The 19,980-nt window shown below is 34.1% G+C and overlaps 2 protein-coding genes across 2 annotated transcripts; one reads left to right on the top strand and one right to left on the bottom strand.

Moving 5' to 3' along the window:
* Positions 1-163: 163 nt before the first annotated feature.
* LOC130647633 (dnaJ homolog subfamily B member 14-like) lies at positions 164-13,458 on the bottom strand. The gene is made up of 10 exons (XM_057453571.1): positions 13,287-13,458; positions 6,559-6,712; positions 5,585-5,730; positions 4,749-4,874; positions 4,070-4,126; positions 3,636-3,685; positions 3,217-3,332; positions 2,710-2,764; positions 1,948-2,062; positions 164-1,240 (listed from the first exon to the last, which is right to left on the bottom strand). Exons 1-10 carry the CDS (start codon positions 13,417-13,419, stop codon positions 1,128-1,130), a joined length of 1,065 nt encoding a protein of 354 aa, XP_057309554.1. The 5' UTR covers positions 13,420-13,458; the 3' UTR covers positions 164-1,127.
* A 261-nt stretch (positions 13,459-13,719) lies between these two features.
* On the top strand, positions 13,720-18,349 carry LOC130647634 (60S ribosomal protein L7-like). Its single transcript, XM_057453572.1, has 5 exons — positions 13,720-13,805; positions 14,015-14,114; positions 14,434-14,600; positions 14,962-15,099; positions 17,997-18,349. The coding sequence occupies exons 1-5, from the start codon at positions 13,795-13,797 to the stop codon at positions 18,313-18,315; spliced, it is 735 nt and encodes a 244-aa protein (XP_057309555.1). The 5' UTR covers positions 13,720-13,794; the 3' UTR covers positions 18,316-18,349.
* Positions 18,350-19,980: the final 1,631 nt, after the last annotated feature.

Raw genomic sequence — 19,980 nt, forward strand, 5'->3', positions numbered from 1 at the left:
GGGAAAAAAATAATCTCAATTCTAAAATTACTCACTGAGTACTGCCTTTGTCTAATTAATTTTTATTGTTTCTTCTCACCTGTCTATGCTTCATACGCGTTCAAATTTCTCCATTTGTAAAAAAATAATTGCAAAAGAGGGTGGGCGCTTAATAAAGAGGACGTTTAATCAAGTATTTTAGGGTATACGTATTTTTAAATTCGTTACCAAAAAAGCGCAAAAAAATTGCATTAAAAAAATTATGTAATTAAAAAAACTTCTCATATTTCGATTCTGGCACACTTCTGGGTTGAAATTTGTATAAGTTACAACTACAAAATTTTATATTTATATACATCATCTAATGTCTACAACTTATCTAAATGTAGATTCTATGACACTTCTATGCATTTTGGAAATAAAAACATGCAGCAAACCGTATGGTTTTGTAAAATAAAATTGGGGAATTTTAAAGGGACGCGTGCCAATTCTTAAAATATTCAATGTTCCATTTTTATAAAAAAACATCCCTAGGTCAGCAAAATTGATGTTCTATTTATAGTGAGTATAAAGTAAGCTCCAATACAGACTGTACCTTTGTACTGTTGTCGCAACTACTATCAAATAATGTGTCAAAGAAAAAGATAGTTCGGAATGTGTAAAGATATTGAACAAAATTTCACGTTATAACGAAGCCTTATTTTTAAGAAAAAAAAATATAAAAAAATAAAATTTTATCGCCGGCACACACCGTCGAAAATTTTCAATAAAATTACAACGCTTTACCAGCGCAGTATAAATGACGTAAAAATGACGCTCTGTTTGCGTGGCTATTCAAATCCCGTCAAGTGAGATAATTAAAAATGAAACAAAATAGAAGAGATGACGTCATTTTTAGTCAGTTAACTTTAAAATATGTCCGATTCAATGCTTTTTTCCGTTGTTTGAGCCGTACACGAAACATTGAGTACACATCTCGTGAACATTCGTTGTACTTTCGTAGTGTAGCGCTTGTTGATCACTGGATAAAAAATAGAATCATAAAAGCCAGAACGCATCGTTTGAAATCCAATGTCGCTGTTGCTTAATTGGCATTTTGTAAATTACTCAATTTGCTTGTTCGGTGTTCGGTAAATTACATATTTTTATCATTGTCCTCGCAAGCCATCAAGTTGGTTGCAAGATTCCATGACAAAATTTTGCGCCCTACTTTGCATCTCTTCGCTAGCCCAAAGTCGGGCTTGGTGGTATAATTCTGCTCCTGTGGAGAAAAATAAAGTTTTATAAAAAATCAAGAATTTTATACAGATGATTTTTTTGACAGCATGCTAGGACGATACAAAGAAATCAAGATTCCAGTTGATTTAAGTTGAATACCCGTTTTACCGTGACGAAGTGAAAAACATGCCCGAATAAGCTTGATCGTAAAAATACGAAAATATTTTGTAATAATTTCACAGTCCTGTTTTTTGTATATCCACCTCTGCTACCTAATTGACCCAAACAAATTCGGCCTAAATTTTTATCAGTCGAAATTTTCGTGAACTTGGTACTCTTCGTCACTTAGGGCTGCAAATAATTTTATAGGGCGAAAAATGATGAAAGTTTATTGGTTGAAGTATAAATGGATGGATATTATTGAAATCAGATCTATAATTTTCTTTATGCCAGAAAATTCCTATCGGCCTTATATGTAGTTGGCTAAAATTCTCGTCGCTTAGGACAGACTTCGTTTGATCCGGTAAGTTATTTTTCCGTCTGACTTTCCATATAAACAGCCTCTTGCTTTGCATCGGAAAAGAAAACTTTTTAAACCAACCCGGATCCAGAAATTAAAAGTTTTTATACCAAAAGAATAAAGAAGAATAAAAAATAAAAAAAGCAAAAGCCTTGAAGAGAAAGGGAAAGTAACTGCATGGTCAAACATAAGCTGAAGAAATCTAAAAAAAACAACATGGTCACACTTACTGTATTGTTTTTCCCTAAAACACCGAACTTGTAGATTTTCCAAAAATTCACGTTCAATTCTACGTTGTAATTGTGAAAATTGCTGTGAAGTATATTGATCTCGTATTGATGCATCCTAAAGAAAATAATTCACATCAAAGCTAACTTGAAATAATTATGAAGTCATATATCACCCTGCGGTAGACTAAGACCGACGCGAGGAGACTGGCTGGTGTTACCACGAGAGACAAATCTAGTTTTACCACCCTTCACAAGGCTGTTACGTGAGGACATTGGTGTGTTACCACGCGAAACCAAATTTTAAGAAATCATACCACGCTTTACTAAGGCTGACACGAGGAAATGGTGGCCGTAGTAGCTAGGTACCACAGTTTTAGTGGGGAAGCAGTGATGGTAACAACAAACATCAGTCAAAACTAGTAGCCTTGTGTTTACAGCCCAAGAAATACAAAACAACCATTACAACTGTATTTTTTGTGGTAGTTTTGTGAAGCGACTAGACATTCCCGAATTTCATGTTTTTTGAAACTTTTGCTTTATGAATTTTTATTTTGATGTTCAAATTCAGTATAGCTAATTTAGCACGCGTGTAATTTTTTTACTTTTTGAGTTTAAGTAAGTCCTGTTTTGGAGGTCATGGTCTACGTTTGGTTATAGCTAAACTTGCACTTCCAGGTTTTTTTCAAACATAACGCAAATACTCAACTGTTGGTCTTTCGAACAATACGACATGTGTATATAAGTCTGCACACACACACTCACCTTGACATAGAACGTTATACCATAAGTAGGAGTTGCCATGGGATACCGATATTGTCTATGGCAAAACACAACGGTATAATACAGTTTGCTTTATTATGGCATATTGACTTCTCTAGTTAATAATAAGGGAAAGCAGTTAACAAAAAACTAGATAAAGCCTGCCGACTACCCAAACAAAACAGGTAAACATAATTTATTGAGATATTCCATATCCTTACTTACACTACTACTTATTTAAGAAAATAAAACTTTATAAGATTGTTTTTGGATATATTGGAAATGTCGAAAAATTGAAAATTAAAACGAATAACAATTTTGTAAGCAAATTGTCAAATTTTTGTGCATAGATATAAAATGTAAAGAAATGCCACTGAGTTTCCCAGATTCTTTCTTAGGCCAAAAATTCACTAAGTATTCCAGGATTTCCAGATTTTTAAAGAAAAAATAAACAAACAAAAAAACAAGCAAACAAACAAACAAGCAAGCAAACAAACAAAAAATACTCACGAAGTTTTTTGGAAACTATAAACAGGTTCCGGTATGAGAAAACTACTAATTAATGAAAACAAAACGATTAATAATAATGGAAGTATTTGTATGAGAGGGTACATCGATGAAACGTTCTAAAAAAGAGAAAGCAACAACACAGTTAGTCTGGTAAAGGATATTAAGATTGTGCTACATGGCTAGAAACAACTAACTATATTAACAGTATTTCCAATTGCGATATCAGTATGCAACTTATCCTATGGTTTTACTTTGAGAATTTTTCAATGAAAAATGGGATTGGAAAGCGTACACAACAAATGTGATGTTATTGTTATTGAAGCGTGCACAGAGAATTACACAACACAGGTTATGTTATTGTTATTGAAGCGTGTACAGAGAACTACACAACAAAGGTGATGTTATTGAGGTGTACACACCTGTTGTTGGTTGTGATGATGTTGTCTTGGACGATGCACATAAACACGCCCTATAAAAAATATAACAATATTTTCATTTATGTTTGAGCTAAAGCCTGAAATACACGATAATATTATTTGGACCAATGTGATGTAAGAGAAGAACTTTGCATGCACAGATAAAAAAAAATACATCTTTGTCTGTTTTTTTAAGAGTTTTTTTTATAAGATCAATGTGTTTAATTTTGGTCAATTAGTTGACTATTAGAGTCGGGTTTTACCCGTCTAACCCATACATACGTCTAAAAAATCATGTTCCGCAGTAGTCTGGTACTTCACTAGTATATAATGGAGTGTAGTCCCAAGCATATTTTCCTTCACCCCCTCCTCTATTTACAAAGAAAGTTGCCTCATTACCAACCAATTAATTGATAGTGATCATCAAATTTACTAACCTGAGGGATATCCACCGCCGAAAAACATATTAAATAAATCTTCAGGCGAAACGTCCCCTGAAAGTGAAAAAACAAACAGTTGTTGGCAAATGTAAATTTTAAATTGAGAAAAAACAGAAACAGGACACACTGTAATGATCCGATTAAGCACCCAGCATTTTTAAGCGCACCCCTCGAATAAGCGCCCAGGTAATTTCCTCAAAGTTCAATAAGCACCCAGCACTTATTAAGCGGCCCTCTTGAATAAGCGCCCACCTGATAAGAGGGCACGCTTAATCGAAAACTACCTTGAGAAACTGGGCGCTTATTTAAAAATTTTACTTTCTTATATTGACAACCCAAGAAAGAAACCCAAACCCAAGACTAAACTTCATTTTTTTACATCTTTTGTTCAGTTGTATTTTTCAGAAAAAAAAAACAAAATTGAAAATTACAGTTGTCTTTAATTTGTTCGGATCATTACAGTATGTTTTATATTTGAAAAAAATTGGAAGTGGCCAAATTGTGACTTGGTAAATAAATTTCTTATTGATCAAAATTTTTTACTGGTTTTATTACATAGAACCTTAAATAAAATTTAAATGGTTTTAAGCAGATTTGAAACTACACAGAAATTTATAAAAAAAGTTTTCTTTAAATTATTAGGGCTGTTAAAGAGAAAATACAACATCTAGCAAACCTTCAAAGTCATCTTCGTGATAATATCTTTGTCGTCTTGCTTGACTTGGTTGCAATCCTTCACCATACCTATCATATTGACGCCTTTTCTCAGAGTCACTCAACACAGCGAAAGAATTGCTTATTCCTAAAATATTGAAAATAACACTAAGAAACTACAGGAAACAAAAATTGTTGTCTCATTTTTTACATCTTTCTACAATTTACTTTTAGAAAACCATCAACAAGTCTTTCCAGCTCACATACAAACAAAATAAATTTTAAGTTGTTATGTTCGATCTTGATAAATCAGAATTTAGGATTGTTCGATTTTAAACTTTCGTAAAAGTACAGAAAACAAAACAAATCATTCCTGCCTTTCTGGTAAATCTGCTTTTTTAGGACAGGTTTAAAAAATAATTTTATATCTCCAATAATCCTGCATTTGGGATTACCAAATTTCTATCAGGTCTGTATCGTATCTCTAATTGTATCTCATAGAAATTTTGAATCCATAAAAGTTAAAGTTTAATTAAAAGTTGTAAAAGTTGCATTCTTCATTGCATGAAAAGTTTTGCCTTAAATCTATTTGTAGTTTCATGGTCTTTACGCATTATATTTGCTGACTTTTTTAAACACTTGCTAATTTTTTTTCCGTTGAAAACAATACTCCCTAAATTCCATGGTTTGAAAAATATTCCTGCTTCTCTACTAAACCCACCCTGTCTTCTAAGGTTGAAATGCTAATCCTGCAGCAGGTAAATATAGTATGTGAATTGAAATAAAAAGATTATGGCTCGATAAATACGTTGTCATCATTTGGTGATAATAACACTTAATAAGAAAAATAACACTTACGTTTAAAAGCTTCAGTAGCACCAGGAGCCTTGTTTTTGTCTGGATGAAATTGTAATGCTAGTTTTCTGTACGCTTTTTTTAATTCGTTTTCCGAGAAGTCCTGTCCAACGCCAAGCACGTCATAATAATCTTTGCACTTTTTTATTCTAACCAAGTAGAAATGTCTTTTTTAATATATCATGTGTAAGTTATAGTTGAAATAATTAAATTTGCTATTACTTAAATATGGCATCATAATTTATGCTGCATAATTAAATCCGAAATTCTTTAAACATTAATATCTTTAAAACGAACAGAGCTTCCTAAAGACTTGTTAACCAACTTTTTAAGCTCTATAATATAAGTCTAACATCATTTTGTACCCCAGGTGCCCTTTAAATAATGTTCACTTTGTTCTAAATTTGATTTGATTTGGACAAAACATATAGGCAGCAAACGGAGAAAATCTTGATCGTTTTGAACAAAAACAGTTTGTTAAAAGATTTGATGGATATGTAATGCTGGTGCTGAACTCTGAAGCCAGCTAGTTTTTTAAGTTAAAATAGCTAAGCACACCTATGAAGTTAATGTTCCTTTTTGATGGAAAATATATATTACAAGTAGAAACCAGTGGATAAATCCATGGGTTCGCCCATTCTTTATAATCAAATTTCAAATGCTATCACCACTGTGCCATTTTGCTCAGAGGCAGACAAAATATGGCTATTTATTTTTTAAGTGCCTCCTTGGAATAGGTGCCTGCTCTATATTTGAAAATAGTGTTTATTTAACAAAATAATTCTTAGAGGGGATCTCATTTGGTTAATATTTTCCATTAATTTTTCAAATTCATATAAAAATGTGAAATGCACCTATTGAAAAAACCACCCATAACAAACCCAGAGAGTCTGAGACACCTATTTAAGCAAATGTGTTAAGTACAGTTTTGATTTTAAACTTTGGTAGAGAGGTTCAAATAACCTTATGTGACATACCTTTTAACAGCTTGTACCTGTTCAGGTGTGTATTTTTTTTCTTGTTCTTCCTCATCTTCCTTCTGCTTTGTTTGTTTTTCACTATTTCTACGCTTCCGAACACCAGGAGCATCGCCATTTGAAGTTGTGTCTTGAGATATTGTATTTAGCAAATCTAAAACGTAATATATAAGGGATATTTACAAATTTATTTTTAAACAGCCTTAGTCTTTCCTGTATTTTGAAACTTCATGCAGTAATTCTAGCTATGTGACCTGCAAACTAGCTAGCTAGCAATGTAGCTATGACTATTAAATAAAATGTTATTCATGTATGTTGGTAAATAGCAAATTGACCAATTAATAGATCACCGATGAGAACAATTCTTTTATTTGAAGTGAGACTAACAAGTAATGCTAATACTGACAAGCATTTTGAAAGCATTAGTGCATTATTACTAACAGTTGTTATGGAAGTAAGTGCCTTCTTCTATGCAGAAGTCTGTCAATAAAAATTTAAAGATAACTAAGTTATTTTCATAAACCACATTTTAATTAAACAACAGGAAAAGTTAATACAGCCCTGTAGTATGCTTGAAAATTATCAAAACTGCACTGTAGTTCACTTGAAAACTGTAATAACAGGGTTGTAGAAGGTTAATATGGCACCATATTTTGTTTGAAAACTATCCAAACGGTACCCTGGAATGTTAATATACTGCTGAAGTTTGCTTGAAAACTGTCAAAACAGTAGTGTAAAATGTTAAGATGGCGGTGTAAGTTGCTAAAGAATTATCAAAACGGCACTAATTTTACCCAGCAAAAAATATATTCATCAAGAAAGATCTGTTATTAAAGTCATGTTGCAAAAGTTTTTCTCAAAGTTTTGCTAAAAAAAATAATAAAAAAAAATGTTCAGAAGGATATTATTTCTAAAACACTGCAAGTCTTTGAAATAAAAACATGGGCGTAAACCTTTAGTTTTATGTGCAATTTTTCTTTTGGGCAATGTTTTGTTGAAAAAAAAGTATAGAATAAAATGTTTAGAAAAATAATATTTGTTGTAAAATGTGCAAGTCCTTAAAATATAAAAAACTATTTTAATAACATTTGTTTCATGCTTGATTTATTGTATTCCTTCGCGTAATTAACAAGCTGTTAAAATTTATTAATTTGCACTGATACCTAAGAAGGTTATGAGAAAATAGTTATTGTATTGTTTTCTTACTAAGCTTTTGTTATATCAGTCGCAATGTGGCTTGCAGAAATGTGGAATCACAAAAGTAATTACAATCATAAACATAAGATAAAAATGCTTTCAACTTGCAGGAAAGCTTACACTTGGACTGTACTGTAGTTTGGAAAAAGGAAGTTTTAAAGAGGAAGATTATTCTACTGGAGAATTTGCGCATCCAATTTTTAAAAATTTTTTAATTCACTTTATAAGTGGTGTAAAAGTGTTAAATATATCAACAAAACACATTGATTCGTTGTAAAAAGTAATCTATATCAAGTATATACTGCAGGGTTACATTAAAACACTGAAGAAGAGAAGGATGCGTGTATTCACAGCAGCAATGTTCTCCATTAGATAGATAGATGTGCATATTTCACATGGGCAGCCTCACAAATTGCGAGGGATATACCCTGTCTATTATTTCCAGGAGGGCCATGGCTTAGACGGGAAATCCTGGAGTATTTATTGCTCATTTTGAGCTACACAGACCCAGTCAGGGGCCATGCTCTACCATACAACTCCCTGCAACATCAACAGCTCAGACAGTGTGCCATCTCCCAAATTTCCCTCACATGGCTTGGGTTAACCCGGGGCTATGGTAACATTCACTCACCCATATTGAATCACTGTCAAAGGGAATCAAACCCGTCTCCCGCACAAGGTGCGAGAGCTATAACTACTAAACTACAGCGCCATTTTGCTTGCAGTGTCAATCCACCCCTTAATCTGACTATCTTTTTACTAGGATTTATCTTTTCTCCGTAATGATTGTAATACTAGGGATCATTTATTTCCTATAACTATTCTTTCCCAAAGAAACAAATCATCATTCATCATCATTCTCGGCTTAACGTCCGTTTTCCATGCTAGCATGGGTTGGACGGGGTATATTAATGACCCTTTTCCAATCTGATCTAGACTGTGTTAGATCTAAACTCAACTTCCTCTGTATCAAGTCTGTCCTTATAACCTCCTGCCAAGTCTTTCTCGGTCTGCCTCTGGGCTTTGCCTCAGGAACTATCAAGTCTCTACACTTACCCAATTATCCTCCTCCAGTGCCCCAGCCAATTCAATCTTCTTATCTGGATAACATCTTTAATTCTACGGAGACTTAGCCTGCTTCTTAGCTCATCTGAACTCTTTCTGTCTCTCAGACTGGCGTTACACATCCACCTAACCATTCTCATATCATTCCTTTCTAAACGGTCAAGATCTTCCTGCTTCACTGCCCATGTCTCACTACTGTACAACATAACACTTCTTACACAGGCCCCATACAACCTATCTTTTACCTCAATTGACAGGACTCTGCTAGTCAACAAAGGAAGTAACTCTCTGAACTTTTTCCAAGCAGAACCTATCCTGCAGGAACACTTCTTCCAACACCCCCTTCACTGCCCAACATATCACCTAAGTAACAGAAGTTCTCAACTATCTCTAACGAGCCACTGTTGTACATCATTAAAGCTGGAAATACTTCATTCTCTATAATCTCACCTTTGCAACGCTTGCATACAAACTGTATGCCAGATCTTAACCTTCCACTAATACTACTACACTTCTTATGTACCCAATGCTTGCAAGTCTGACAAAAAATTGAGTTACTACCAACCCCTTTCCTGCAAACTCCACAAGGCCACTTTCCAACTACAAGGTCACACTTGGCTGCAATGCTACTTATCATGACTTCAGACTTTGCTGTGTTTACCTTCAGCCCTTTCTCTTCTAGTCCTTTCTTCCACTTCTCAAACTTTTCAGCTAATTCTTCCATCGACTCTGCTATGAGAACCAAATCATCTGCATACAATAACTCCCATGGACAACCTGTTCTGAACTCCATCGACAGCGCTTCTAAGACTAGAATAAACAACTAAGGACTAAGTACAGAACCCTGATGTACACCAACATTTACACTAAATTCATCACTAAGTGAATCGTTAATCCTGACACGACTTCTAGCATTGCTGTACATAGACTGTACCATCGTAACTAGCCACTCATCCACACCTAATTTTCTCATAGCCCACCAAATAACTTTACGTGGCACTCTATCAAAAGCTTTCTCTAAATCTACAAAGGCAAAATAGAGATTCTTTCTCTTTCCTAAATACTTTTCCTGAAGCTGTCTGAGTAAAAATATTGCATCTGTAGTGCCACGCCCTGGAACAAAACCAAATTGCATCTTATCTATATCAATTCTTTCTCTAAGTAACTTATCAATCACTCTTTCAATAACTTTCATTACTTGATCAACCAACTTCAAACCTCTATAGTTACCCCTTTCTAATGCATCACCCTTGCCCTTGAAACAATTCACTATTACACTCGACTGCCACTCACTCGGAATAGCACCATCCTTTATAATCTGGTTAGCAAGACTTGTAATAAGCTCAACTCCAATATATCCAGATGCTTTTACCATCTCTGCAACAATACCTGATACTCCTGCAGCCTTGCCAATCTTCAATTTCCTAATAGCCTCCACTACCCATTCTGTCTTGATCTGCATAGCTGGCCCTTCTACGACATCATCATCAGACAAATTATCCTCGTCCCAATCAAACTCAGTGTTAAGCAACCTCTGATAATGATTCTTCCAAGCTACCCTTTTCTCCTCCTCTGTGCTAGCCAAAACACCTTCATCATTACGTATACACTTCTCACCTACAATATCTTGATTAGTCTTCTTCATTTGCTTTGCTATCTTGAATACCTCATTGTGCTGGTCTTCCCTTCTTAACACATCTGCAAATCTGTTTCTCTCTGCTTCTGATTTTGCCTTATACACTGCTGTACGGGCACGACGCTTAGCTTCTAAGTAAATAATTTTACTACCACCTGACTTCCACTCTTTCCAAAGTTTCCTCTTTTCCTTTAGATAAGATAAGATAAGATAATTTTATTAATCAAAAATAGCTGTACAGTTCAAATACACTGGTCAACCTCATTATTCCACCACCAGGTCTGTCTATGTCTAGCTGGTCCTTTCGTCCACCCACAGGTATCATCAGAAGCTTCTAGAAGACAATTCTTCAAAGTAGTCCAAGTACTTTCAACATTGTCACTATCACATTGACTATTGTAGGCACTGCTGAACTTTTGCACTAAATTGTCTTGCTACAATCTCTTCCTTCAGCTTCCAGACTTTTCGACGGGGCCTGTACTTTCCCTTGGCTTCTTTAACACTCTTCAAGATAATATCACAAACCAGCAAACTATGCTGGAAAACACACTCTTCCCCCGACATAACTTTCACGTCCTTCACCACTTTCTTGTCTGACTTTTTAACCAGGAAGTAATCTATCTGTGTCTTACAACCACCTGACTCATATGTTATCATCCTACTCTGTCTCTTACTGAATGATGTGTTGCAAACCACCATGTCCGTTGCCATTCCAAACTCAAGCAATCTCTCCCCTTCCTTATTTCTGCTCCCAAATCCAAAGCCTCCATGCACACCTCTATAACCTTCAGATGACTTCCCAACATGACCATTAAAGTCGCCGCCCACCATGACAAGTTCAGTGTCTCCAAACTTTGATGTAACACTGTGGAGCATAAACTGACAGAAAAGTGACAATCCTATTACCTATCAAAAAATTATCACTATAATACGACTATTAACATGCATAACATCTATTCCTTTTTCTACCCACTTCGCTGCAACGAATATGCCAACTCCTCCATATCCATCACTATTACCAATCCAAAAAAGCTTATACCTTGCCCTCCTACCTTCCACAAATCTTACTGAAGCTCCTCTCCACCTGACTTCCTGAACACAACACATATCAACAGATCTACGTTCTAACATTTCAACTACTTCACCTGCTCTACCTCTCAGAGTACCAACATTTACACTAGCCATCCTCAACCTAGTGTTATCTACCTTGTGATGTGATAGCTGGGTAACGGTCTGACGATGCTCACACCTGACATCTGTCCTACCGTGCGCGACACCTTCTCTCCTTAGAGTTCCAGCCCTGTTTACGCAGTTTGTCTGATCAACTATTCTTACGGCCATTAATAAAGAGTTTTGGCATTGTTTTACAGCTGGATGCCCTTCCTAGCGCCAACCGTTCACAGACCGGACTGGGTGTTTTTTTAAGTGACACCATCACTATGTGGCATTTCATGGGACTTCCACAATCGCCCCTTTAAACTAAGGTATGGTGGAGGACGTTCAACTCCTCTCTTGTCTCTTAAGGAGACCCTTCACCTTCAAAATAAGAATGTATATACAGAATTAAAAATAAAACAGGTCCCTCAAGAGCTTGTGGCAAAAATCAATTTGCAAATGAGCAATGGCGAAACATTCTTTGCATACGATTATTACGTAACATTCTTCTTTTTCAAGAAAGGCAAAAAAAGATTTAAAATAATTCTCACGGCAGCATTTTTTATAGTTAAGAATTTGAAAATAATATCTTTTCTATGAATATATGTATATAAACATAAAAAACTTAGAATCATACTCAATAATAATATTGAAAGTTGTAGAACCTTAAAAAGACAAAAACCAAACATCTACCCGTATACGTCTGTCAGTCACGCAAAATGGTATCGCAAGTAGCGATATGCACGCAATGCTGTATAAAAGGGATGGGTGAACAGTTTTCCATGGGTCACCGACTAGTTAATAATGCTCAATTGTTAATTGTTCAGTAAAGGAGAAGATAAACACTCTAAAATAGGCTTTGCGGGTAAATATCCCAATTTTCCAGAATAGGTTTGTGTGTGTGTTGGCGCAAACATGTGCAATCACATACATCTCATGGAATTCTCTGCCTATTTTGTCTTAGATTGGCAATCCTTGTCTTTTAAAATAATTATTGACATTTTGGACTACTCAGAGCACGCAGAAAGAGGGTGCCGATAAGCCGCAAATCGCCCGCATATATACGGGCGAGTTCGGGCGAATTTTCAAATAAAATTGGCGGTTGTCCCCCGAAACCGCCCGCACTTTCCCGAACTCACCCGGAACATTCCCGAAATGTAATTCCTTGTAACAAACCATGCGGAGGATGGTTGGAAAGAAGGCGCTTGATGAGAAAGGAGTTAATAAAGTTTATATATAAGTTATTTATAAAGTAAACTTTTTCAAAAACCATCAAAAACAGTTCTTCTAAGAACTTCGCTACGACATAGGAAGTTTATTTTAATTTTTATAGTTTTTTTGAATCATATATTAGTGTCTGTTTTTTTTTTTTGGACATTGTTCGGGTCTATGCGGGTTTTTTCGGGCGAATACTTGAATTTTTTTCAAAACGCCAAACTCGCCCGAAAACGCCTGCACTTTTTACGGGGTATGTGGCTTATCGGCACCCTCGTCACGCAGATTATACATTACTATTGTTATTTTAAATGTATTTCCTTTTTCGTGTAAAGCAACATGCTAAGAAAATTCTAATAAGACTTCTAATAAGAAAAATGTTAAAGAATAGCAAACACTTGCTCAAATCTTTGGTGTAGATTATAAAACAAAGTTAAAAAGATTATAATTTTGCACCTACTTCTAGCCTTCTCAGTAGAGTATAGCTTGATTGATTTGTTTAAAAACTTTATAGCCTTTTCTTTGTGACCAGAATGCAGGAATTTTTCAGCTAAATGTATACATTTTAATGCTTCGTCCTTGTTACCTTCCATTTTTGTGTATATACGATGTACTACCTTGGTCAAACCCTCTCACTCTGTTAAAATATATTTTATAAATTTTTTTTCTTAGGATGGTCGGTCATTAGACAGTTCTATAATTGTATTAGACTGGATACTGTCGAGAAAACTGTCACACACAGAAATGAAAAAGATAAAGTATTTATAACAATAATTCTTTCCTTTTTATGCATTTTATTTATGCAAAGTCTCCTTTAATGAACCGAAAAAGATTTATTTAATGCATAACACTAAAACTATTGTGATCTTGAACATTTTCTAGCTCATAACATAATTTTTGCCCAGTCTAGAAAATGCAACAAAAAGCCTGGGTGCTAAGTGTTAGTCTCTTACGAAGTTGCTAGTAAAATGGCCGAAGGGTTAGTAGAAAGTTATTACGAGTTTAATAAGAAATCCATGAATATCTCTTAAAATGGATTAAACTAAGTTGTTATATTTGTGTTACATCTGGACTAGTGTACGGCGATGCCGTCTAGATAATTATTTTGTTATATATTTACCAAGTAGTGGACTAGGAAAGCCATCACTGAGAACAGTGACGTTGTAGTTTTTTTGTTATTCTTTTCAGCAACAAACTTCCAGGCGTCCCAGAGACCCTCCTTAAAAGGAGAAAGACATTAGAAAAAGTAAAAGCTGCTCGTGCTGCTGCAAAATTAAAGCAGAAAAAGGTATATATTTCACAATGTTGTGTAGAGGTAGATAAGTTGCAGCACAAAGTTACTGTTGTGATTTTGTGTCTAGAACAATGACATGTGCACACATGTATACAAGCAAAATATATCAGCACCAGAATATAACAATTGTAGAAATCAATTTTAAATGCACAATCTCAAACTTTCTCCAGGCAGCAGAAACTGTTAAAAATATAATAACCTGATCTAACAATTTTTAAATCTTGAACCAAGTGGTGGCTACCCAAAAAGTTTATTGTATGCGCTTTCAGAAAACTCTTTTCCCAGGCTTAAATTTGTTGTTATTTAATTACAGGCTCTTAAGGAAAAGCGCAACATAGTTTTTACCCGTGCAGAAAATTATGTCAAAGAATACAGAACAAAGGAACGTGATGAAATTCGTCTTCGTCGAATGGCAAAACAGAAGGGTAACTTCTATGTCCCAGCTGAACCAAAACTTGCTTTTGTCATCAGAATAAGAGGGTATGTTTACAGAGATCGCATTTATTTTTATCACTGCCTGTTTTTTTACCAATCAAATAAACACTACATGTGAAAAAGTACCTGAACTAAGAATTACTTAGGCAAACAAAATTTATCTCAGTAATTGCTGATTGCTAAAGTAAATTCTAAGGGCTGATAATCAAGATTTAAAATATCCGATCAGTGTAAAAAAAAGTTTATTAGCTGTAATTGGCTGTTACAACTCAACATACTCCACATTTTTTTAGTGTATTTTGAAACTTTGCATGTGTATATGGATTTTGTATGTACCAGCTACGGGATTTGTTGTACCTTGACGTTCTGAATAACAAAACAATGATCGTTTTTAAATTTTGTTTAGTATCAATCAAGTTAGTCCAAAAGTGAAGAAGGCTTTGCAGTTATTGCGATTACGCCAAATCAATAATGGTGTTTTTGTTCGTCTACACAAATCTACTATCAATATGTTGCGTTTAGTAGAACCATACATTGCTTGGGGGTGAGTCTAAAGTTTGTTGCACTCAAAATCTCAGAAAAAATATGTTCAGCAATGATGACACATTTTTTGGATGAAATTCTGTGATTGTTGACCAATTGTCTGGCTGAAGCTGAACTTCTGTATAATTAAGGTTATTTAAAAGTCCATGCAAAGTTACAGATTGAATTTCGTGAATGGATACTTTTAATTATTTTCCTAAGTTTACAGCTATGAAGACATTCCACCTTCATTAACATCAAATATTTATTCAATTCATCGGAGGAATCATCTCTGTCATTGTAAGGGTTTTTGCAGGGTTCTCACATCTAAAAATCTTTTAATGTTTTAAGAAACATCCATTTGTCAAACTCAATTTTTATAAAGGCTTTTTTTTCAGTGAAATATCAGTCTATAATATAAATCCTGCATCAGCTAGCGTAAATTAAATCTGGTTAATCTGATTTGTTTTTTGTTCAATTTCTTGATATCCTTTTATTCTTGTGATTCTAAGTTACTCTTTCCCTAATTCAATTTCCCTTAAATCTCCCTAGATTTATGCATGTGTTTTCCCTGTTAATCAAAATCTTTTTAAAAAACAGCAAAATACTTAAAAATAGTTGCAAAATGGAGTGGGAAACCTGTTTTGGGACCTATAATTAATGGGTTAAATCAATAATTGACTATTTCTCCTAAAAAATCAAAGTGCAGGAAGGTCTAACAATTGGTAAAATTATACACAATAACTTGTTTTTGAATTGAAGAATTTAATTTTGCAAATGATGAAATTGGCAAAAATTTGAGAGAACATTTAGAATTTTGCTGTCTAGAAATTATCACCTTCAAGAAATGCAATTAAATTTATTCAGTATAAGCAAACTAGCACTTTCAAGTGTATCAAAGATTCATCATCTTTGCAGGACTCGAGTGACATTGCAGATATGATTTAGGTAGATTCTTTATAAAATTGGCATTTGTTTTGATTCCATCATTAAATTATTTCGTTGAAGCATTAAGTTTGTTTGAATTTTTTTGTATGGACTTAAAGGGGAACTCCAGTAAAAGTCACTTTTTTCTTTTTTGTTTTATACGTACTCAGAAAAGGATAAGAAATAAAAATTCTTTTTTTTTCTCATAAAAAAACAGACAGGCGCGATTTCATTTAGAACTGAACCCGATTATAAATAATGACATCACATCGTGCAGAAAGTTTAAGTGAGCGCAGAGAACGTTTATGTTAAGACATATAGCTTACATTTAAATCGCTTTTGGTATGTAATTTACTTTTAAATCTTTAGTTGCTTTGCGTTTTGATGTACCAATTGATTAGAGAAGTGTAAAGAAGGAAGTTTTCACAGAATCCCGTCTGTTGTAAAAAAGAAAGAACTCTAAAATGGCTAAACAAAATACGTAGTGCAGGTGATCTACCAAGCGATCAAAGTTTTTATATTTGGTTAGCACACTTCACAGATAGTTCTTTAAAAGAGATCTCCAGGAAATAAACTTCCATATTAAAATTTTGCCACTTTGTAAAAATGCCATTCCGTCTAGTGAACGCGATCAAAGTTTCTTATTTCTTCTCATTTCATTATTTGTACTTATATCCACAGAACTCAACCAAATAACGTTTTGTACATTTCTATATTAAATACAAGAACATTATACGAATTTCCAATACAAACACAGACAAAAAAAGTTTTCTAGTTACACATCTTTCGTACCGCTCAAGTTTCTATTCTTTGTTTTTTAAAAAAGCTTCTTTTTTGATGGAAGGACATGCCGAATATTTTCAGGGCGTAAATGTACCCATTTTCTTTAATCTTTGTAACTGTTTAAGGCTGCATGTAATGCAGTTTCTAAAACAGCTTTGTCAAAACAACTACTTGTAAGTCAGTAGCATCTGCAACACATTTATGACCTACCACAATCATTTTGTAAAGTCTTTTTCATGAAGAGAATTATCCTATTCTACGTTTTCTAAGTTACAATCTTCGTCATTATTACAAGACATCTTATCAACGAACAATGTAAACAGTAAGTAAACAAACTTTTAGAAGGTGTGCTGCTGAGCTCACGGACTTTCTGCACGATGTGGCGTATTCTTGTTTATTTGGACCTAGTCTTCTCAACTTTACGCGACCTTGCAAATTTATTTAAAATTGAAGATGTTTACAGAACCTTAAGGTATAAATAAAGATTTTAACGATTGTTTATTCTGACATATTTATGTATTATATTCTTAAAATAACATTTTTTTAAAATATTTTTTTTTCACTGAAGTGCCCCTTTAACTGAATTTAATGGTGAAAAAATGGATTTCCTAATTTTGACATTTTTTTGTGTAATGATTCTATTCGCAAGTTGTGAATTACGACTAATTTAACCCGCAAACATATTTATAATGATAAATAACTTGAAAAATGGCATGTTGCTTTTAGATGAATTTTGTCAGTAAACATATGCTGCCTATACAACATTACAAGAGTTATCAGGTCCTCAAAATTTAGAGGCATGGAACGAGAGCTTTTCTATGTGGCCTCATGAGCTAACTACCAACTAAGTAAATTGTTCTTAATGTTACGTTCAGCAATGATGACATATTTTTTTGGATGACATTCTGTGATTGTTGACCAATTGTCTGGCTGAAGCTGAACATTTTGTTTTGTGATCATAATAATTTTAATTTTTGTTTATACAAGGTTGTAATTTGTTGATTAAACACATTGACTTGAGAGATCTGTTTAATCAAGAGTGGGCCACTGTTTTTGTTTAAGGGGCTGGGAAATTACGCTTTGGCCTGGTATCTGTTTTGCATATGCAGCCTGAGATTATTATTTATTATTTTTTGTGCGTTTATGTACCTCCGTGCTTTTTTGTTTATTAGAATAAGAAATAACATTAAAATTTTTGCCTTTTTTCAGATATCCCAACTTAAAAAGTGTTCGCGAGTTAATCTACAAACGTGGTTATGCTAAAGTCAACCATCAACGTATCCCTATCACTGATAACCAGATCATTGAGGCAAATCTCGGTAAAGAGAACATAATCTGTGTTGAAGATCTGATCCACGAAATTTACACTGTAGGAGAGAACTTCAAGAAAGCTAACAACTTCTTGTGGCCGTTTAAACTTAGCTGTGCAACTGGTGGCATGCGTAAGCAAACAACTCATTACGTCGAAGGAGGAGATCATGGCAATCGCGAAGACTTCATCAACAACATGATCAGAACAATGAATTAAATTGAAGTGAAAATAAATGTCGGCCAAAAATAAACTGTGTTGTTTTTGCAGTTACAAGTAACAGGAATCAAGATGCAGTTAAAATGGCATCTTTCCTAAATCCCCTGTCCTTAGATACTTTTGTGCATTTTCTTTCTTCACATTTGTGCACGTTTTTAAGCAAAAAGCATCAAATCGTTAATTCTCTGTAGTCGGTAGACCTCGAAGGTGCTACTTTTCCAGATACGCAGGTGTTAAATAAGCATCGTTGGACCCACAAAATACTTTATATGAACATGCTGACAACAACTAACTAAATAACCTGAGTTCGCCGTCGACATTAACAGATCAGTTACTGAACCATGGTACAAAAACATAACCTATTTAATTACTTGTAGGGAGGAACTTATGTTTTTTTTGCCAATGATACACCTCAAGGATTTACTGACTGGTAAACTTGTGGTAGAGTGTTCGCTTCCAGTGCGGGGGGTCTTGGGTTTAAACGCTAGCCAACATAGCAACGAGAATTTTCGGACAGAAAAGATTTTTTTTGTCTGGAAATTGAATAAATGTGCACGATAAATAATTCTAGCCTTCTTTTTCTGTCATTTCCCGTGATTAATATATTTAAAAATTTGGTTAAAATTCATTCGAAAGACTTACCCATACATTTTTTGACTTTATAAATCTTTTCGAAAATTTTTTCGCTGAAATAAAGTGTGAATCTATCCTTTCTGCTTCGCGTTCAGCCATAAAATTGGATTGATACCTTGAACGGTTGCTGTGCGTTCGCACGAGTTTTCGTAGCTCAAATGGAAGCTTTAAATGCAATAGAACCCCTTCGCCGAACCCTTGTTGATAGCAGTACCAATAGGAAATAAAGAGGCTATCCAGGGTAAACAATTTAAATAACGATAGTAAAGTTGGTCACAAAATTAAAAATGCTTAACACAATCTGAGACACTGAATAAATAGTATGCTTAAAATGGTAACTTAAGTTGATAAAATCAAGTTTCGCAAATTTTACAACATTTTTTTCGCGAAAATTCCTGGAAAAGTCAATTTACGAAAATACTAGAAATGACTTATTTGATAAAACAAATCTTTGCGAAACTTTCTAAAAATAGATTGATTTTTTTCTTTTTTTCTTTCTTCTGAATAAAAAAAAAAAACTTCAAAAGCGTTCTTTCTTTCCCTTTTCTACTATTTGAAACATTTCGAAGACAACCTCCTCTTTGGACCGACAGTGCAGTTCTTTATCAATGTTTTTACCTTGGTCCATTCAATAAATAATCTTTGTGAATTATCTGAAATTGACTGATTCGCGAAATTTATTCTTTGCGAAATGTACTTTTGCGAAAAGTAGGTAATCAAAATGTATGTGCCACGCAAAAATATCATTTTGGGTTGTTTGGGTTTAATACTTCTCTTCCGTTTTATTAAAGTCGTAATCAAAGGTGGTAGATAAGATGTTAGCAGAAACTTTAAACAAGGTAATGTTTATTCTTCATAGACTCAAAATGAGATTTCAAATCACATCCCAAACTACAAAAAATATTTTCACTTCTTCTATTCAGTTTTGCAACAATCAACTGAGAGTTTTTTCTTGTACCTCCACGGCCCCAGACTATTTTAATTGCTATCATTAAATCAATGGCGGTCTGGGTTTCAGAATATAGGATGAGA

The sequence above is a fragment of the Hydractinia symbiolongicarpus genome, chromosome 6 (assembly GCF_029227915.1).
Source record: "Hydractinia symbiolongicarpus strain clone_291-10 chromosome 6, HSymV2.1, whole genome shotgun sequence".
In the NCBI taxonomy this organism is placed as follows: Eukaryota; Metazoa; Cnidaria; class Hydrozoa; order Anthoathecata; family Hydractiniidae; genus Hydractinia; species Hydractinia symbiolongicarpus.

Excerpts from the sequence above, each read along its gene's own strand:
- LOC130647633 (XM_057453571.1), bottom strand. The coding sequence starts at position 13,419 with ATGGAAGGTAACAAGGACGAAGCATTAAAATGTATACATTTAGCTGAA. Across the intron at positions 4,127-4,748 it reads TCACGAAGATGACTTTGAAG|GGGACGTTTCGCCTGAAGAT; the intron begins GTTTGCTAGATG and ends TTTCACTTTCAG. Across the intron at positions 1,241-1,947 it reads TTTTAGGGAAAAACAATACA|GAGCAGAATTATACCACCAA; the intron begins GTAAGTGTGACC and ends TTTTCTCCACAG.
- LOC130647634 (XM_057453572.1), top strand. Across the intron at positions 14,115-14,433 it reads CAAAATTAAAGCAGAAAAAG|GCTCTTAAGGAAAAGCGCAA; the intron begins GTATATATTTCA and ends ATTTAATTACAG. Across the intron at positions 14,601-14,961 it reads TTTGTCATCAGAATAAGAGG|TATCAATCAAGTTAGTCCAA; the intron begins GTATGTTTACAG and ends AATTTTGTTTAG.